A 19,033-nucleotide genomic window follows, 5' to 3' on the forward strand; every position below is an offset into this window, starting at 1 on the left:
ACCTAAATAACTGAATGTGAAAACCTGAGCACCGCTGTATGTTCCGCTTTTGGCACAAAATTCGTACTACAAATCTGTCAAATTTGGCAACCGTGCGTATGAGCGATATCCTACACACGAAATTTAATGAAGAAAAATAAACGAATTTGATCATTTGTCATGAAGTGGCCTAAATTGTATTTACACAAAAACACAGATTACACATCGAATACTATATAGGATATGGATGGAACTTATGGAATACTGCAAAGTTGCCTAATCAGTCTCCAGACGAAGCTGGAGCTGGATCTGGAGTTGGAGTTGAAGCTGAAGCAAAAGCATTAGGCACGCCGGCACTTGGCCTCGACGAGCTTCTGCAGGGTGGCGGTCAGACTGTTGATGGCATCGATCTTCATCCGCTCGATGCGCTCCTGTTGCACCAGCGACATCTTCTGGATTTGCACCTGTTCGCGTTGCAGGCAACGCTGCAACTCCATCTTCTCACGCTCCACATCCAGCTTGCGATCGAAATAATCCTTCCACCAGCTGTCATCCGATTGCGACGGCTGCTCAAAGAGTTTGCTATGTGGAGCCATGGCCATCTGGTTGCTGTTGCTGTCGTTCTGCTCGTGCGTAGTGCTGCCAGTCTGATCTGCATCGTACTCCAACTTGGGCTGACGCACCTCCGACAAGCTGTTGCTGTCCTCGTCAAACTCATCGTTCGACTTGGTGTCCAGCTGCACCTGCGGCTGCAGCAACACCTGATCCACAGGTGTTATATAGGGTTGATCCTCGGGCACCGCTTGCAGCGTGGCTTGAGGTGTTGGTTGCACCTGTAGCTGCAACTGAGGCGTTGCCGGCTTCGGCTGTGGCTGCAACTGTTGCTGTTGTGGTTGTTGCTGGGGTTGCAACTGTTGCTGTTGCGACTGTTGTTGCTGTGTCTGCTGCTGTTGTGGCTGTTGTTGCTGCTGCTGTGACTGCGCAGTCGCTGTCGGCAGCTGCATGTCAAAGTCCGCCTTCTTGCCCTGCAAATACTTGAACATCTCCTCGAAGAACTCCCAGTGCACATAGCCGGAAACATATTTCTTGTTTAGATTCTTGTTGTACGTGATGAGTATGTTGTGCCACTTCTTCTGCACCTTGGCAGCGCTATAGCGAAAACCCAGACGTTGCAGTTGTCGGGTGCAGTGCAGCCAAAGCGCTGTCCGCTTCTGTCTGCCCTCCGTGAAGCTGCCCTCCATGGGACCGCGTATGTGGATGAGGGCACGTGTTGCCTCCGTTGTCCAAGCACGCTCGTATGGGCCGCGTCCAATGCTATTGACGCCGCCCTGAAGCTCTGTCTCCTCCAGCAAGCAATCATCGTCGAGGTCATCTAGGTCATCGTCGCTGATTTGATAGGCTGTAAACAGTTGAAAATTCGTCAGTGTTACACTTGTTGCATTTCACACACTTCATGTTTTGCGTTGAGCTAAAAGCTCTCTTGGCCCTTGACATTTGAATGCATAATAACACTGCTCTTAGGCTGTTCTTGCTCTCGTGCTCTCTGCACGTTACGCTCTTGCAATCGCTCTCTCGCTGTGCTGGGCTCTCGCTCTCGTGAAGTTATTGGCTTACCACCCACCACCAGCCTACACAGCCTAGTCACCGCCCGCAGCTGCAAGGATGCTAGCGCTGCTGCCTCTGCTTCTGCCTCTGCTGCTGACGCACAATCATAGCTACATCTTCAGCCGCAGCATTCCTCATCCTTCAGCATTTCAGCATTATACTTATACACACACATTTTCACCATATCAGTAGTACGAACACTATGATTTTTATAGTTTTTATTGTTAGACTTACGTTCATTCTCCTCGATGCAGCCATTATTATTATTATTTGCATTATTTGCACCATTCACAATAGTCTGTGACATTATTGCAAAATTGCTTTGATGCTTGAGCTTTAATTAATTATTGCTCTGCATCTAACTTAGACCTGAATGCTGTCAATAGTTTTCTGTTACTAACGAGGACATTTTACTCGCGCTGCCTGCAGCTTTCAGCCTCCTGAGAGAGATTTGTGTGCGCCAACGCTCTCGACCAAAAAAAAACTCTCACAATAGTACTTTACAAGGCACAGGTACTGTTGCCTGCCTTTCTGCTTGCTCTCTGTCTCTCAGATCTGTGGGAAGCTGTGACACTGCACGGCGGCTAGCCCATAGTGAAGTATCTAGAACAAGCTGCTGTGATTGCTGCTGTGTTGGGCTGCTGCTTTGCTGGTTTGGTGGGGTGGTTAGCATCTGCGCACTCTTGCAATTAAGGTGATTAAGATGATTTAAGGTCTGGCAGCTACCCTTGTAATTGCAAGATGCATTTTATGCTAACTTCATCATGACAAGATAAAAACATATGTACATACTTTAAATTAAAAAGCAGAGCATTTAATAAATAACAAGTCAAATATTATTTTCTTGGCAAATCGTTTTGGTATGTTCTATATCTTTCTGGCTGGACATCGTTTGGGAATCTTGTCAAAGAAATGCAAATATAGAGCAATTATTATAGTTTGATTATACTCACTTCAGTAGTATTTGTATAACGCATTTTAAGAAGTATAATATGAGTCTTGTTTTAATGCGCATTTCAAATTTTAACCGTCTATCTGGCAACACCACAGATTATCTGGCAGCGACATCGGGCGGCGCGTTCAGCTGATTAATGGCGTTGCCAGATGATTTGCGCGTTGCCGGTAAATTTCAGCGAGTTGGCAGTCCGTTATGCATTAAAATTGCGCGTGTAAAATATTTGTTGTTAGTTGTAGTTGGTTTCACTCTAAAATTTTGTATTAATTAGATAAACAAAAATGCCTGCGATCGAAAAATGTGTCATGTGGGTAGCAGAAAAACGAACTGATCAACGGAAGTTCATTACAAGTCTCCGAATTACAGATATGACTGGAAACGGCTGTGGCAAATGGTGTCTGGCATTCACTATGAGACGCCGCAGGACACAGTGAAGGAGGAACTGCATAATGTTAGCTCAGAACTACAAGCCGGCGTGTTGCAGTTCAAGCCTAAAAGCGCCTCAAATCTACAGCTTGAAGCACTTTTAAAGGAGAAGAAGCAGGAGAAACTGTTGCCCTTCACAGAGCGTTTGCAAGAGCTGCTAAATTTGGAGACAGCCCAATGCTGGGAGATCTTGTGTTACTACTTGACCAAGGAGTATCGTGGTTCGGCTAGTTTGCTAACCCAGCTCATCTCCACGGAAACAAACATGACCAAACTGCTAGAAGATATTCGACACTACTATTCACTGGAGCGCATGATTGTTCTAAAGATTGTGAAGAACTTGCTTGTCTTCTACAAAGTAGCTAACCATCCATATCACAACGAATACAAGGAAGTGGTGGATAAGATTACGTTACCTCGCTTGCTCGACTCGTATCTCAATCAGCTGGATAGTCTCATCAATGAACTGCCTCCCCGCAAACTTCTTGCAGGCGAATGCTTCTACTCCCCAGAGAGACTGACCAGTTGGTCGGAGCGTAATGCTCGTGAGATTAACGAAGTGCTCCATATTCTGCTGCTGCTCGCAGAACACATACCCTTCGAATTTGTGCATATCAAGCGACTGTTTGCCACCATTAAGCAGCACTCCTTTGGCCGCATTCAGAACTATCTCGATGAGAGCAACGTTTACCACCAGGAGCTAATCAAAAACCTAACGTACTCTGAGCTTGTGTTGCTGTTGAAATGCTTCAGCTTTGAGCATCCCAAGCAAAATGCCCAGCTGATTGAACAAATCATTCAGGAACTGCATGTAGAAATAGCAAATATGCATCATCGACCCGAGCATGGTCCCCTCCTCTTAGTATGGATGCTGTTGCGCCTGCGTGGCACCAACGACTCTGAGGATGCATCCAGCTTGTTGCGCTGCCGGCAATTGGGTAAACGTGCCGTGGAACTCAAGTGCTTTGTCCAGCTGCAAGCAATTGTGACTCACTCTATGTTTGCCGATGATAGTCTGCTGTCTCGTATTGTGCGTAAGACCGTTTATAATCAACTGGGTTATTTGTGCGAACTATTCGATGGCGACGGCAGCTGCGCCAGATACGAGGGCATTTATGAGTTGCTCTGCGAGCTATTGTCCTGGCCCCAATTGGCCAAGGACTTTTGCAATAATGAAGGTAAGCAAGTAAAAGAATCTTGTGAATATCATCACTAATTTCGTATATTTTTAGATGGTGGGGTACGCTCACTTTACAATACGTTGCTTGAGAACTTTCCGCTTGAATTCATTAACTTGGCTAAGTTGGCACAAGCTCTAACCAAGGCTGGTCAGGGCAGCTATGTAAGCAAAGCGATAAAGCTTTTATTTGTACTACCTCTTGACTAATTGAATTTTTTTTATAGATTAAAACTCAATTGGAATCTTTGCCCATGCTGGCGCTTCTTTACGATGAGCGTCAACATAAACTCAACGAACTGGGCTCTGAGGAATATGAGCTGATGAATGTTGTGCAGCCTTTTCCCCGCATTGATTACACTTTGCCCGCTGGCACTTCATGTACAGCAGTGCAACATCCAAGTGGTTTCTATATGCACTTCCGATGCAATGTAAATTTCTTCAATGCACTGCATCATGAGATCAATTGCCTGTTGCGCGAGAAAGCCCAACTGCATGGAGACTTTGACTCGAATGAGCGCATACTGCGCGTTGAGGCTGGCCTAAAGTATTTGGTATTGGCAGTGCAGCGCACCAAATCAATAGACGGCATCAGCACTGAGATGGTTCATCCCACCGAAATGTGCATTGATTTGCTGGGTAAATTCAAGAGTGTACAATGTCCACCTGATGGTCTGCTGTCCAGTTGCCTCAATGTCTGCACCGCACTGCTGCCGCTGGTCGATGAAGAGATCTTTAGACGTGTGAGCAATCTCGATATATTGCCCACGATAAGCAACGGTTCACTGCAGGATTACAAGCTATATGCAAGCGCATCTTACTTTGAGTCGTGTTTCTTGGGCTCAGTTATTGATAATGTGGAAAAGAAGCAGGAACGCTTCGAGTTCCTAATGGCCTACCTTAGTTTTCTGCGCACCTATACGAAGTTGAAACGGAAGCGATATCTGCAAGTGGAATTGCCGGGTCTTATTTTTCTGCTACGCGATGTCTTCCCCCATCTGCATACCTGGCATTTCAAGTCGCAAACGGAGAAGAATAAAATCTATTTTGAAGTGCTCAGCTTTATTTGCGATCTCTTTGACATTCTCGCCGGCAATCCGGAGAAGAATTGCAAGGAGAGTCAGCTGCTGCTGAATGTCTGTGTTTATTCGCTGCTTAATCTGGATAATGGTTTAATTTTGCTACGGTTTGTTAACTGATGAATCCGCTCTTACAAAGATTCTATACTCTTTCATGATCTTTGTAGATTTGTGGGCGTGGGCAACGCCTTTCTGCAATACACCATGGAGCTGGAGACGAACTGGATGCAACAACAACCGCATGGTCTGATGATGCTGGTGCGCCTCTCCATGCGTATACTCATGCAGGTGCTCTGCTTGAAGAGTCATGTCTACAGCTCTGATGCATTGTCACCTTTAGAGGCTCTTATCTACACCCAGCCCAAGCAACGCGATACTTTGCGGATTATACCAACAGTCTGCAGCTATATGAGCAATATCTTTGATCGCTGGCTGCCCATTGCATCATGTCGACTGCTGAAGAGGATTGCGCTGGAGTTTAACATGTCTTTGTTGGCCTGTCTGGACATGGAGGCAGATCAAATACGTTTAACGTTTATGCAGAAGCTGCCCGACGAGCTGGAAAGTGATTCGGTTAAGATAGCCATACTAGAGCTGGTGGACGCTTGCATTGCCAAACAGCCTGGCGTAACGGAGGCCTTCTTCAAGGTGAACTACGGCAACGACAAGCGCTCTTTCTTTGGCAAGGAATGTACGCCCAGCATTGGCGACAGCATCGTCACCTACATGAAGGAGTTTCTCGATGCCCTCGAAGCTGAACCTCTGACAATCCAACAGACTTTGCCCAGCAAGATTATGAACATATTTCACTCGTTGTGGAAACACAATCTGCAAATGCTGGTGGATGAGCTGCTAAAGAAGCCCCGCTTCTGGACAAAGCTCTGCAGTCCGCTCTTTACTAAACCCACAGCTCAGCCTCAAGTGCGCGTCTACACACAGTTGATGAACATTGTGTCGATTGAGGCCTACAGCATGGGTAACAAGCAGAACGATGAGCTGCGCGATGTGCTGAAGAAATTCTTCGATCGTGACTGCTTCCAGCAGTGGCTCAACTATATCTTTGATATGCCCAAGGTGCCAGCAGTTCTTTCTGCAAATGAGGAGCTGCCTGACTGGATTTGTTGTCTGCAGTCTTTCAAGGATTTGATTGTCATACTGCTGAAGAAGCAGCCCAATTTAATCACCATACCCGACGCACAGTTTAAGCAGCTAGCTCAGAAGTGCCTCACTGTGCTGGTGGATCGTGCACACTACTTGGAAGACATGCGCCCATTCATTATGCTGGCTGAGCTCTACATTTTTCTAATACTGCGTTTTAAGCATGCTTATACTAGCAACAGCGATGAGGAGCATGAACTCATGGAACAGCTGCTGCAACTAATGAGTCGTATCTGCTCTTGCTACGAAGATTTGCATGTGCGTGCCAAGGAAGCGTGTCTGGCTATCATCACCAAGTGCGCGCATCTCTACACCAACTTGTTGGTCAGAGACTCATCGATTGCGCTGCGTTTCCTCAACTCGATGGTAAGCATCATTTGCACTGAGCTGCAGAATATGGAGAAGTCCGTCAATCTGGATCAACTGTCACAAACTCAGCCGCCGCCTGAGGAAACCAACGGCAAGGCATCCACGAATTCGCTGATCTTGTGCCTCAATCTGCTGAAAGCAGTTGCCACAATTTTCAATAACGATGGACCTGGAAACTGGGATCTGCCTTTTGTTTCAGTGCGTCTGTTCCAACGGCTGCTGCGTTGCGTCTCCTACACATTGCCACTGCATCGCAAGCGTGTACTCACTGTCCAGCTGCTGGATGTGCTAATTGTGTTTGCCAAGAGTAACTGTTCAGTGGAGTTTCTGCACTGTGATGTGGGCGAGCATCTGTGGCTCAAGATGCTGCCACCACGTGAGCTGCTGCAGACCAGATACGAGTTCAATAAGGCCACCAATGATATGTGGACCATGGAGGAGTGGTGGCCCATATATGCGCGTGGCATTGAACTGGTTGACATCATCTTTGACAAGCACAAGAAATGCTTTCTGCAGGATGCGCTGCAATTCGTTGGTATCCATGAGGTGTATCTCGTCGACTCGCTGCTGCTGGGCAAGCAATCGCTGGAACCGGCGGCCATGCAGCTCATCAAGGCATCCATTTCATTGGTAGCCAGCCTCACGGAGCACCACAAGGAATGGGCGCAGGAACATTCCGCCTCGCTCTTCAATATTATGGTAATTCGAATACGTTGCTAGATTACTTTCTGTTTCTTAAATTAATAATTAAATTTATGTTCTTTGCAGAGTGCTGTTCAGGGTCTGATGTGTCATGCAACGTCCATGTTCCACCAGCAACGCAATTTGAAATGTCTTCTGGCCGGCAGACGGTCGCAGCTCGAAATATTGCGCAACACGGAGTCCATAGCAATCGATGATGACATCATCAATGCCTGCAACGAGTATGTAGCGGTTAAGCGATGTATTCCCAATTGTATATTCATTCAATACTCCACAGCCTCACAGACATCATCATCTACTGCGTGAAGGCGTTGCTCAAATTCAGTCCCGATCTGTTGTATCTCTTGTGCTCCAGCATCTATGAGCCACACAAGTGGCGACCGTTGCTCGATGTTAAGTTTGGCGCTCCCAAGTTGAGTGAGAGCAATGTAACGCTTACTTTTGGCATGGTATTGAATATGGTCAGCATCTATGTGAAGGCACTGAACATGGTAAGAGTTGAAGTTATGGAGAAGACTTACTGATAATTAAGTGATAATCACTGATAAATAGAAAACAAAAACGTGCTAATTGGTGACTAAACAAGTTGTCAAAGGAATCCCAGAAAACAACTTAATAATATTGTTGTTTATTTACACAAAAAAAACTCGTTATACGTATTCCGATTTAATTTAAGCAACTGTAATAACAATTAAGTTCATTTTTAAAATGATGCACTTATTCGCACACTTTCTACAGCAAAATCATGGATTCAACGAAGTGCCACTAAATGTGCTGCCAATTGTGGAGGATGGCGATGTGACAACCAATGTGTCCAGTAACAACAGCTTGACAGGCGAGACGAGTCGAGGCCAACGAAGCTTCACGAAATCTCTCTCGGTTAATTCAATTGCATCAGCTGCTTGTCCCTCAAACGAATTACTTGCCAATCTGGATGGTCAACTGTGTCTGGTGGCGTTAGAGCATCTGCTCATGCTGGTGGCATCCCAAAGCATTTATGTGATTCGCTCGCCGGAGCTGGAGCCACGCTGGAAGCAGATTGTGCGACGTGACATCAGCAGCGAACTGTTGTGCTTCCATGAGTTTGTGCGACGTCGGGTGATTGTAGACTATCGGGACTCGCGCTGTCAGTGGGTGCGACGAAAGCATGGTCTGCTGAAGCTCAAGCAATCAGATGCAGCGATTCTGGCGCCTAGTCAACGCAACGCCACAGAAGTGGTGCGGCGCACGAGCAGTACTGCTAATGAGTTAAGGGTCAATGTGGTGCGACGTCTTCATCTGCAGCAACAACAGCATGCACCACAGTCGAGTGAAAGTAATTTCGAGGTCACACAAGTGCTGAGTCCAATTGCGGCGCCTTACAGCTCAGCTGCTGCCCACAACATCGAAGCCTCCACACCGCAAGCAGGCATGGAGCTGGGCGATACTCCTAAAGGCCATTTGGAGAGCAGAAAGCGGCCGCATTTTGGCCAACATCAACACAATCCACAGGATGAAGCAGCGCTGGCCATTGAGGTGCAGTACTTTGCCCCCACAACGTCGAGTGGCTACAGCGAATTGTCGCAGGTGCAGCTCGTCGAGGAGGATTATCTGCAGCTGATGTCCGCACTGTTTGGCGTGATACCGCAGAGCGAGCCGGCACGTGAGAGTTCGAGCGGCATGTGAATGAATTATTTGTTTAGTATAAGGCATTGAGAAATGCGAGAAATGATTGAAATAAAGTTGAAAGTTTACATAAGTGTGCGATATGTGACGTCACATTGGACGAGCCCCCCCAAAGAGTGAGAGAGCAGGCAGCAGTCGAGTCAAGTCAGCTGAGAGCAAGCTGGAAAAGCCCTCCCACGAGGTAGCATGTCAACACTAATCTCAATAATGCTGCTGATTTCTCTCGCTCACTCTCAGCTTTTCTCTCCCTCTCCCATGTGTTTCCGCTGCCTTTGCTGTTGCTGTTGCCGTCGGCTTCGTCGTTGCCGGGCAGGTTGCTTACTCACAACTTAAACATTGCCACGCAAAATTGAAAGAAGTCTCAAACTGTTGTTGTTGCTGTTGCTGTTGGCAATGGCAATGTTGTCGTCAGCGTTGACGTCGTCGTCGTTGCCGCAACCGGCGTGCTGAGCTGATTGTGACTTTAGCACAAACAGTCGGTCGGTCGGTCAGTACCTTGTGAGTAGTCAAAGAGAACGCATGTGCAGAAAAGCGACCACGCACAAATAAAATAAATATAAAGAAAAAAATAACATAACGAGCTACACGAAAGGTTAACAGTTTGAAGTAGAGAAGAAAGCAGAGTTGAGTTAAATACACAACATCATCGGGCCCCAAAAGTCATTAGTGAAGAGTGTCTGTGATAATGTTTAAAGGTGTTCCAACGCTTGCGAATCTTAATCTGCGATTGCTGAAGAGTCAGGTCAAAACTCCACGCCTCACGCTGGTCAATGGCCTAGTGCTGGTGCGACGCAACAAGGCAACGGCTACCTCTCTGGACATCGCCGACGCGGATCCCAAGACCGATCAGATTAATCTCGATGTCTATAGTCAGGAGGACCTCTTGAAACGCGCCAGATTTGGGCATACGGGCAAACAGGTTCAAAAGAAAATCGCATCTGAGGTGAGTTGATAAACTTCCCTAACAACCCTAGTCAAGCACAGCTGACTTCATTTTCGGGGGTTGTGCGGAGTAGAAACAAACCAGGCGGTTCCTTTGTGATTTGTTTGGCCACACACCGAAAATTTCGCATCATATTATTATCGATTTTTACATGAGAATTTAGCTTGCGCCACACATTTTTGGTATAATTCGCAAACACTTCCCTATTTGTGTTCCCATTTCCACATGTGTTTTCGGTTCAAACGCATGCATATCGCTTCACACCAACAATTCCTAGATTTCTAAATATAGCTCACAATTCGTAGTTTTGCGATTTAATGCGAAACCAAAGTATTTCAACAGTTAAAGAGATATGGATGTTTTTGTTTACTTGCTTCCAGACCAGTGTAAATGTCTAGAACAGTTTACATTAGAAAAGTATCTTTTCAAATGTATGTATTTCGCCAGACACGCAAATATTATACTGGGATTCCTTATCTGATGAAGATACTTATTCTGCAGCGTGACAGTTAGCTTGTGGTTTTTCGCTTCATTAGATAACTGTGTAATTAAATCCACCAAAAAAGTTACGTGCCCAAAAATAAATTTATATCATACGTTAACCGCTTCGTTATCTTATCTGGCTGGGCATCTGTTTAGTCAAAGTGTGACTACTGGAAATTGGATTGGCAAATATAAATCATGACGTCTAATTAATTTTATGAATTAGTAGTCTAGACCAAAGGTACTAAAGTACTAATATAGTCGTACGATTCCATTAATCCGCATAAACAAAATCATTTCCTTTATGTGTTTATGTCTACGGCACCAATTACATATCCTCCATAAATAACGGCTAGATTTCTGATAGATAAGAATATTGACCGAGACATTGAAATTGATTTGTGAATGGAATTGAATAGCGAGCTATTTGTTCGTTGCTCGCCTGCCCCTAAAACGAATACGAATGCGAATACGCGAGTACATATCGCTGAATCATACATATATTAACACATTGGTTCTAAACATGCCAAAGTCACGGGAATAATGTCACAAAAAAGAAATCCGAGCGAACGTGAATGTAGGCAGCCGAAATGAATACATTCATATGTTAAGTACATTCAAATGGCACTGACATACAGACGATTTGGCGTTGCTCTCGCTTAAATAAATTAGCGAATTATTAATAGTGATGGCACTATCGAAAGAAGATGATATAGATTCCATATATATTCAAAAATATAGAATGAAGTCGGAAAAATAAGTTGTAAAATTTAAAAAAGAACGTGCGTTTATTTTGTTGGCATAGTGAGGCAATAACACAAACATAAGATTGATTTGCTATACTACTTATTAATAGACTTTATTAGCTCTAATATATTTTGCAATCAATTTATTTATCAGTGCACCTGTGCAATTGTTTATGACATTGTGAAATATAAAGTACTTTTTAGTTTAATTTATTATGATAAATAAAATCTGCTATATAGTTGAAAATATAAAAATATATACTTTCAACATACTTTAAAGTTATATACTATATTTCAGCTTAACTTTTATCGTTTTACTTAAATTGTAAACGTTTAAATAATCTTTATTTTAATTAAAATTTCATAACAAGTTTTTTCCAGTTGAAATGTCTTTAACAAATTGCTTAATAATCCCCCAATATCGTGTTCCATCGCTAGCTTTAGCACCTGGTGTTAAAACGTTTTGGCAACGTTCCGTTTCGTTGCTATGGAAGAAAATAATATTCTTAGGTACGCACAAACGTACACACGCTAGACAGATACGAGAGTTCGAGTATCTATGTGATGTGTGTTGAATATTTCGGGTGCCAAAACAAGCCCCTCACACATACAAACCCAAACACCACATACACACATGAGAGAGATGAAGATCACATGGGCGCCGTTGTTGAGTTGTTGTTGAATTGTTGAGAGCGCGCCAAGCAAGAAATAAACAGATGCAACTTATGAGCAAAACAAAATCTTAAAAAAAAAATGTAAATGTGTGGGATTATTTGTTATTTTCGGTTATATTTAAAAATCAATTGTGTATTTGCATTTCGTGCGTCAAATCTTGCAAATACTTTTTCTTTTCATTTCGCTTAATTTGTGAAAGCTGTCAATCCGCGACATCTTGAGCAACAAAAAGAAGAAAATACAATAATAATTGAATGTTTTTTTCTTTTATTTTTCAAGTGTAGTTGGGTTGTTTTCTTTAACGACTACATCGATCAGTTGTTATCTCTCGCATTCGCATTCACATGACTCTGTTTACCGAAGAGAGTCTCCGTCTGGATTTCGAATGCAAATAACACGTGTTGGGTACTTTAGACTAACCGTCTAAGCATTCCGATTTCCGTTTGATTCGCAATCTCTGCGGCAAATTGTTGAGCCAATCAATTAGCAAACTCCCCACCCGTTGTCTCCATGCAGCCCCCATCTGAGGGGAGGAGCATCTGGCCGCGTCCCATGGCTGATGTCATGCGGCACTTGCTGGTAATCCAATACCCAGGTGTTCAATTACCCCTTCGCAATCTATTTAACCCAATGATTGGTTCATGAACTAAATTAGATTAATAAGTAATTCGATATGGTCACGAGATTGACTCCATTGTCTCTGAAGTAATCATTTTCATTTGGTTAAGAGATAAGAAATTTCTATTAACTGCAATCGATATTATTTATCCAGTTTTAACTGACAACATCTAGCAAGCGAGGAGTTCATTTTCAAAGCTTTTTATTTAAGTAAACATTTTTTGTTTTTTAAATTTTTTGCTTTGGGATTATCCTCGGCATTAGTTATGAGTAAAAAATGCATAGGAGTCTTTGTGTTTAATCTTTTCAAGGTAAAGTTATCGCTGCAGCATTTTAGGCGTTTCCATTAAACATTATGCGAATTAAAGCTATATAAATTGGTAACTATTGACATAGCCATAGTTCACTTTTGATTCAATGCTGTCAGTGGCCACATCGAAGCGCAGTACGTTTCAAAATGATAGTACGTGGTGCAGCGCAATTAATTACTCATTTATTATCGAAACGTGCTTTTAAAACTATTTCAAAATTCTCACACTTTTTATCATTTCACATTCCAGAAGAAATTGCGAACTCCACCACTATTGGACTTGGTGTTTGCCAATCGGAAATTATCCTTTTATGATCCCAGCTCTGGACCGAAGCAACGCGAGGAACATGCCAAACTGTAAGTAACTTTTACGCAAAAGTATCTTATAACTACAAATTGCACAATTGAACAACATTTGCACACTAACACGAATGCAGCCAGCGCACTCTGATTCAAATCAAATACTTTGCAAAATATTTGAGTTGCCATTTGGCACCTCTTGCTCCTCTTGCAACTCTTCCAAGGCTTTTAACTCTATCCTCCACTTGACAACACACGCGACACGAATGCCACGTGGCTCAAATGAATAGTATCAATAATTACGGGATAACAGATCATTAATAGATCGAGTGGTGCTGGTCACCAACTGTAACTCAAACAAATTGATCCATTTATAGATCTTGTGCAAGTTGACAATGCTATTTATAGAATGCCGCAAACCTAACAACCGATCTGTTATGATGTACTCTAAAACCTCAAGTTGACTCGCGCAATTAGCGAATTAACAAAGAAAGAAAAAAGTGCACTGCTCTTGTTGTTATTCAAAATTCATATTCAGATTCAAAAATATTTACCTTGCATATTTGCAATATGTTTTTTTTTTTTTTGGGATGCCTGCCAGAAAAGTCAGAAAAACATTGAATATGTTTTTGTTTTCTTGATTTGTCGCTTGTCTGTCCTAAGCAAGGACGTTAGACTTGAGTAGATACCCTGTGCTTTTTTGGGGTTGTTAGACTAGTCGGATTCCTACTCAAATATTCTTTATGTGGGGATCGTCGACATGCGAATACGCGCTAATTGAAGGCAATCGCGGCAATCGCATAAAAAAATAAATTAACATACGTTTATTAAATGAAGATAAAAATCGAAACTCGACTCGATTCGATTCGTTTTGTGCGTTTGGCACAAATGCTCATGGTACTGTAGTATGAACATGCTCTGCCAACTATAAAACTGTTGCCCCATCGATGTGACGCTCATTTCGGCATCGGCATCGACAACGACGGACCCAAGGCACCAAAACCCAGTGTGTGTGCGAAAATTTAACAAAGTGTTGGACTAAAATAAAAGTGCGATGACTGAACGCAGCCTAAGATTGTTGCAATATGCCACGGAGAAGGCGCCACTGCCTCTCGATGGTTACACTCCAGAGGAAGCTGCCGAGTTCAAGGATAGCATACGACAAAAGATACTCGACGATCTGAAATCGATGACGGGCGAGGAATTAATCGAGCTGGTCAAACAGAATGCAGCCAAAGTCGAGGAGGAGGAAGCAGAGGAGCGTCAACAACAACCTGTGGCTGCTGGTAACAAATCCGATCGAGTGCAGGATGATTGCGATCTGATTGATGCGGGCATCATTGCCGAAATGGTGGCGGGCATATGCACAAAGAGCCAAAAGGCGACGTTCATCAAAGTGATAACCAAGTATATCAGGTAATGCGAAAGGAAAACTTTAAGTGACTCATTAGACGAGCCCACAAGCTGATAGCACAGGCAGTGCATAGTACAATATACCCCATACTACATTGTCATTGTCTGTGAAGCTTCTTAGGCTGGGCCGCGTGACGTGAACTCTTATCGCTAAGATGGGGAAAACAAAGTGCGAGCGAGCATTACGAGCAATAAAAGTGCCTCAGAGCCTCAGCCTCAGTCTCAGTCAGCAGAGCTATTAGTCGACCTATAAATTCGCACCTATGACCAAGGCAGACAATGGTGATACTAGATGCCATCATATTATAATGGAACATGTTTGATCCACATTATAATACTGGCAAATACAAATGCGCTCTTCTCCGAGTTGTTTGCACGCTCGAAAGGGGAGTTAATTAATTTATTTTATTGGCAATAACATGATTTAGAAATTAGCGCCTTTTCGCACTGCCTGCCAATCCCAGTCCCCATTCTGTCTATAGACGCGAAGCGACTCCCTCTCTTCCTCCTCCTCGCTCTCTCTTTCTCTCTCTCAATCTGGCTGTGTCTGGCAATAACAACAACCATAAAATATCACACATTTGGATAATGTATAAAATGCCGGTCGGTTGAGCGTTGTGTTTCATTAAGCTTGCAACAGTTGAGCAATAGAGTTCAGACCCTTGAAAACATCGATCAATCAGTCAAGTTAGAATATTACGCATACGCCATGGTGTTATCCGAAGAAATCGATGCATTGAAACGCCAGAGCGAAGATGAGGAGGCCAAGCAGCGTGAGGAGACCTATAGGCGAGACAAAGAGCAAGAGACAACAGAGACAGCTGCCATGATCGAGGAGATCATTGAGGGTATCTCCCTGCAAAATCGTCGTGGCACAATCGTTCGCACTATTTCCGCAATTATCAGGTACTGATCTAAGTCATTAATATATTCATGATGTTGGCATTCTATAAATAGCACTCGGTCAGACAGACAGTTAGACACACCTCCTTCCCAAACACACACACACACACAGATTATTATGATACTGAAATTGCGTTGAATTTTGTTTTCCAATTTTATGTTTATTACACACGACATATGGAAATGGAAATGCGTAATTTGTCGTTTAATCAACAATTATCTATACATAAATATCTATAATATTTTATTCCCTTAGGGAACAGCGACGCAACTATTCGATGAGGCCGTGAGTAAATTGATTTGTTACGGTGTTTTATGCTTTATTCTGATTCTAATTTATTATTGATATCAAATGTAGAGCCTAGCAACTGTACATTGTACCCATTGTACCCTGCTTAAATACAACATTCAGCAGAAAAACACTCGTTAAACTCCTCCCTCACCAATTGAAATGAATTGAAATGTGGCAAAAAAAAAATACTTTTTAATTGAATGGTTAATGAATGTGAAAGACGCTCTGAGATTTGATCAATTTGACACACAGTCACCCTCCACAGCAACAGATTCCACTCATAAAACTCAAGTCTAGAAAAACGTGTCTGTCTATATTTAGTCTCGAATTCGCATCCCGACATCTGAAATATATTTCATGCAACAGACCTTGTGCATCGTAAAGCGAGTAGATTATACGACTAGACGTCTGATCTCCAATTACCACCTCCATCTAACTCGTTTACATCGCAATTCACCAGTTGAGCACGTAGTCTCTTGTACTCTGTGTAGTGTTTGGAATATTATTACTTTTTTTTGTGAAGTTCAATTTTTTTTTCGGTATTTTGAATTGCTTTTTTTAATCGACATACGCATGCTAAAAAAATCGCTTTTTAACCGCAAAAAAATCCCCCCTCTTGTAGTCAATTAGCGGTTGAATATGTGCCAAATATTTTTGTTAATATTCTGGGCGTTGTTTCTTGCAGTCATCGCGAGCAGGAGCAACGCAATGCCGAGGATGTGTTGTTCGATATGTTCGCCAGCGAGGAGACTGGACTCATATCGATGGGCAAATTTCTGGCCGGACTAAAGACCACAGGAATTCGACGCACCGATCCTCGTGTGCGCGAGTTAATGGACAACCTCAAGAAGGTGCACAAGCTGAACAACTACGAGACAGGATCCTCGGCAGAGACTCAGCATCTAAATCGCGAGACCTTCAAAGCGTAAGTCCAAATGGAATTTTCTTTCAACTTGTTTCTAATTTCTATTCTTCATCTTTAGTGTCGTTTCGCCAAATATTGTGCTCATTGCCAAAGCATTCCGTCAGCAGTTTGTGATCCCCGATTTCTCTAGTTTCACCAAGGACATTGAGGAGATCTATTGCAACTGCAAGTCTAATACGCTCGGCAAATTGGCCGATTACATTCCCCAGCTGGCACGCTACAGTCCCAACTTTTGGGGCGTCAGCATCTGCACTGTGGATGGGCAACGCTTCTCCATTGGCGATGTCGACGAGCCCTTCACACTTCAGAGTTGCAGCAAGCCCCTGACCTATGCCATTGCCCTGGAGAAGCTCGGGCCCAAGGTGGTGCATTCCTTTGTCGGCCAGGAACCGAGTGGTCGCAACTTCAACGAGCTGGTTCTCGATCAGAATAGTGAGTATACCACCCATGGTACCTTTTGATCTGTTCCTAACTCCTCTTTTCTTTTTACAGAGAAACCTCATAATCCCATGATCAATGCGGGTGCCATACTTACTTGCTCTTTGATGAACGCACTGGTCAAGCCGGACATGACCTCTGCTGAGATCTTTGATTATACCATGTCATGGTTCAAGCGCTTGTCTGGTGGCGAATACATTGGCTTCAACAATGCTGTGTTCCTCTCGGAACGTGAGGCTGCAGATCGCAACTATGCCTTGGGCTTCTATATGCGCGAGAACAAGTGCTTCCCGAAGCGCACTAACTTGAAGGAAGTGATGGACTACTATTTCCAGTGCTGCTCCATGGAAACCAATTGCGAAGCCATGTCTGTGATAGCTGCCAGTCTGGCCAATGGTGGCATTTGTCCCACCACTGAGGAGAAGGTCTTTCGGCCTGAAGTCATCCGGGATGTGCTCTCGATTATGCACTCTTGCGGCACTTACGACTACTCGGGTCAGTTTGCCTTCAAGGTGGGCTTGCCAGCCAAGTCTGGTGTGAGCGGTGGCATGATGCTGGTCATTCCCAATGTGATGGGCATCTTTGCCTGGTCGCCGCCTCTTGATGATCTGGGCAACACTGTGCGCGGTCTACAATTCTGCGAGGAGCTGGTCAACATGTTCAATTTCCATCGCTACGATAACCTGAAACATCTTTCCAACAAGAAGGATCCGCGCAAGCATCGCTACGAGACCAAAGGTCTCTCCATTGTCAATCTGCTCTTCTCGGCAGCGAGTGGTGATGTCACCGCATTGCGTCGTCATCGCCTCTCGGGCATGGACATCACACTGGCCGACTATGATGGACGCACTGCTCTGCACTTGGCTGCCTCCGAGGGTCACTTGGAGTGTGTGAAGTTCCTGTTGGAGCAGTGTCATGTTCCACACAATCCCAAGGATCGTTGGGGTAATCTGCCCGTCGACGAGGCCGAGAACTTTAATCACTCGGATGTTGTTGAGTACCTTAAGAGCTGGGCTGAGAAGGTGAAGGATGCACCCGAGGAATGTTTCCCCGAAGCTGTGACCACCAAAACAGCAGCCGATGAGGTCAGTTCAACAAAGCAAAATCCCAGAAGTGCATTCGACTAAATCAAGTATTTTTCATCTATGTCTATTCCAGGAGATTTCAACCGACACTGTAACCAGTCCAGATCGCAGTGGCAACACCAGTCCCGTACCTTCAGAGGCTGGCTTCAGGAGCCCCAGTCCAGTGTCCTCGGAGTCGGACAGCACGGCGAGTGTTGCCAGCGTGGACAAAACCAAGCCAGGTCTCTAAGCAGATAGCAAGCAAGTGAAAGAAGAGAGAGCGCGAGAGAGATTGAAAGATACGAGACATAGAGCTGTATTGACAGAAGATATACATACATACCTGTAGAATCTCGACTAAATTATTGCTTTATAATCTAGTTAATACATGATTTTTAGTTAGCTATCAAGTTGTGGAACTTGTAATTCTATTCATTGTAAGCCCAACATACCATACCACTATATCATATATACTATTATACACGTACATAAGAAAATTAGTTGATGTGTACATATTTATTATTTACGCTTCTCCGATCAAGCTGAATAGCGGCATTTGTACTACTACAATTCGTATGTGTAGGGCTTAGATAGATACCCACTTTTATGGTGCAGAGTTATCGAGAGCAATGACAATAAAAATGTATTTAAAAATATGAATGTTATGCCCATTGTTAAATGGGTGCGCAGGGTTTTAGTATACATATTACTGTTTATATTTGTGACTTGTGAATTTACTTACATGTATTACAGAATTGTCAATTTCTTTGTGTACTATATACCATATTTGACGTACAATATATATTTA

General features: G+C 43.7%; 3 protein-coding genes across 12 annotated transcripts; 2 read left to right on the forward strand and 1 right to left on the reverse strand.

Annotated features, from left to right (window-relative positions):
- Positions 1–153: 153 nt before the first annotated feature.
- On the reverse strand, positions 154–2,689 carry LOC133843820 (putative uncharacterized protein DDB_G0294196). 2 transcript variants are annotated; one of them, XM_062277546.1, is made up of 3 exons: positions 2,538–2,689; positions 1,819–2,484; positions 154–1,378 (listed from the first exon to the last, which is right to left on the reverse strand). In XM_062277546.1, exons 2-3 carry the CDS (start codon positions 1,889–1,891, stop codon positions 321–323), a joined length of 1,131 nt encoding a protein of 376 aa, XP_062133530.1. In that variant the 5' UTR covers positions 1,892–2,484; positions 2,538–2,689; the 3' UTR covers positions 154–320. The 2 variants fall into 2 exon arrangements, with proteins under 2 accessions (XP_062133530.1, XP_062133531.1); XM_062277547.1 differs by lacking the exon at positions 1,819–2,484 and having other exon boundaries at positions 2,538–2,669.
- LOC133843806 (nucleoporin Nup188) lies at positions 2,545–9,188 on the forward strand. The gene is made up of 8 exons (XM_062277509.1): positions 2,545–2,846; positions 2,906–4,143; positions 4,198–4,307; positions 4,370–5,328; positions 5,389–7,447; positions 7,517–7,671; positions 7,728–7,941; positions 8,189–9,188. Exons 1-8 carry the CDS (start codon positions 2,821–2,823, stop codon positions 9,113–9,115), a joined length of 5,688 nt encoding a protein of 1,895 aa, XP_062133493.1. The 5' UTR covers positions 2,545–2,820; the 3' UTR covers positions 9,116–9,188.
- A 428-nt stretch (positions 9,189–9,616) lies between these two features.
- LOC133843808 (glutaminase kidney isoform, mitochondrial) lies at positions 9,617–18,885 on the forward strand. 9 transcript variants are annotated; one of them, XM_062277516.1, is made up of 7 exons: positions 9,617–10,058; positions 13,141–13,247; positions 15,763–15,792; positions 16,484–16,723; positions 16,782–17,155; positions 17,216–18,246; positions 18,320–18,885. In XM_062277516.1, exons 1-7 carry the CDS (start codon positions 9,801–9,803, stop codon positions 18,473–18,475), a joined length of 2,196 nt encoding a protein of 731 aa, XP_062133500.1. In that variant the 5' UTR covers positions 9,617–9,800; the 3' UTR covers positions 18,476–18,885. The 9 variants fall into 9 exon arrangements, with proteins under 9 accessions (XP_062133500.1, XP_062133503.1, XP_062133506.1 ...); XM_062277522.1 differs by lacking the exon at positions 9,617–10,058 and adding an exon at positions 12,747–12,891; XM_062277524.1 differs by lacking the exon at positions 9,617–10,058 and adding an exon at positions 13,023–13,043.
- Positions 18,886–19,033: the final 148 nt, after the last annotated feature.

Source organism: Drosophila sulfurigaster, chromosome 3, assembly GCF_023558435.1.
Source record: "Drosophila sulfurigaster albostrigata strain 15112-1811.04 chromosome 3, ASM2355843v2, whole genome shotgun sequence".
Lineage (NCBI taxonomy): Eukaryota > Metazoa > Arthropoda > Insecta > Diptera > Drosophilidae > Drosophila > Drosophila sulfurigaster.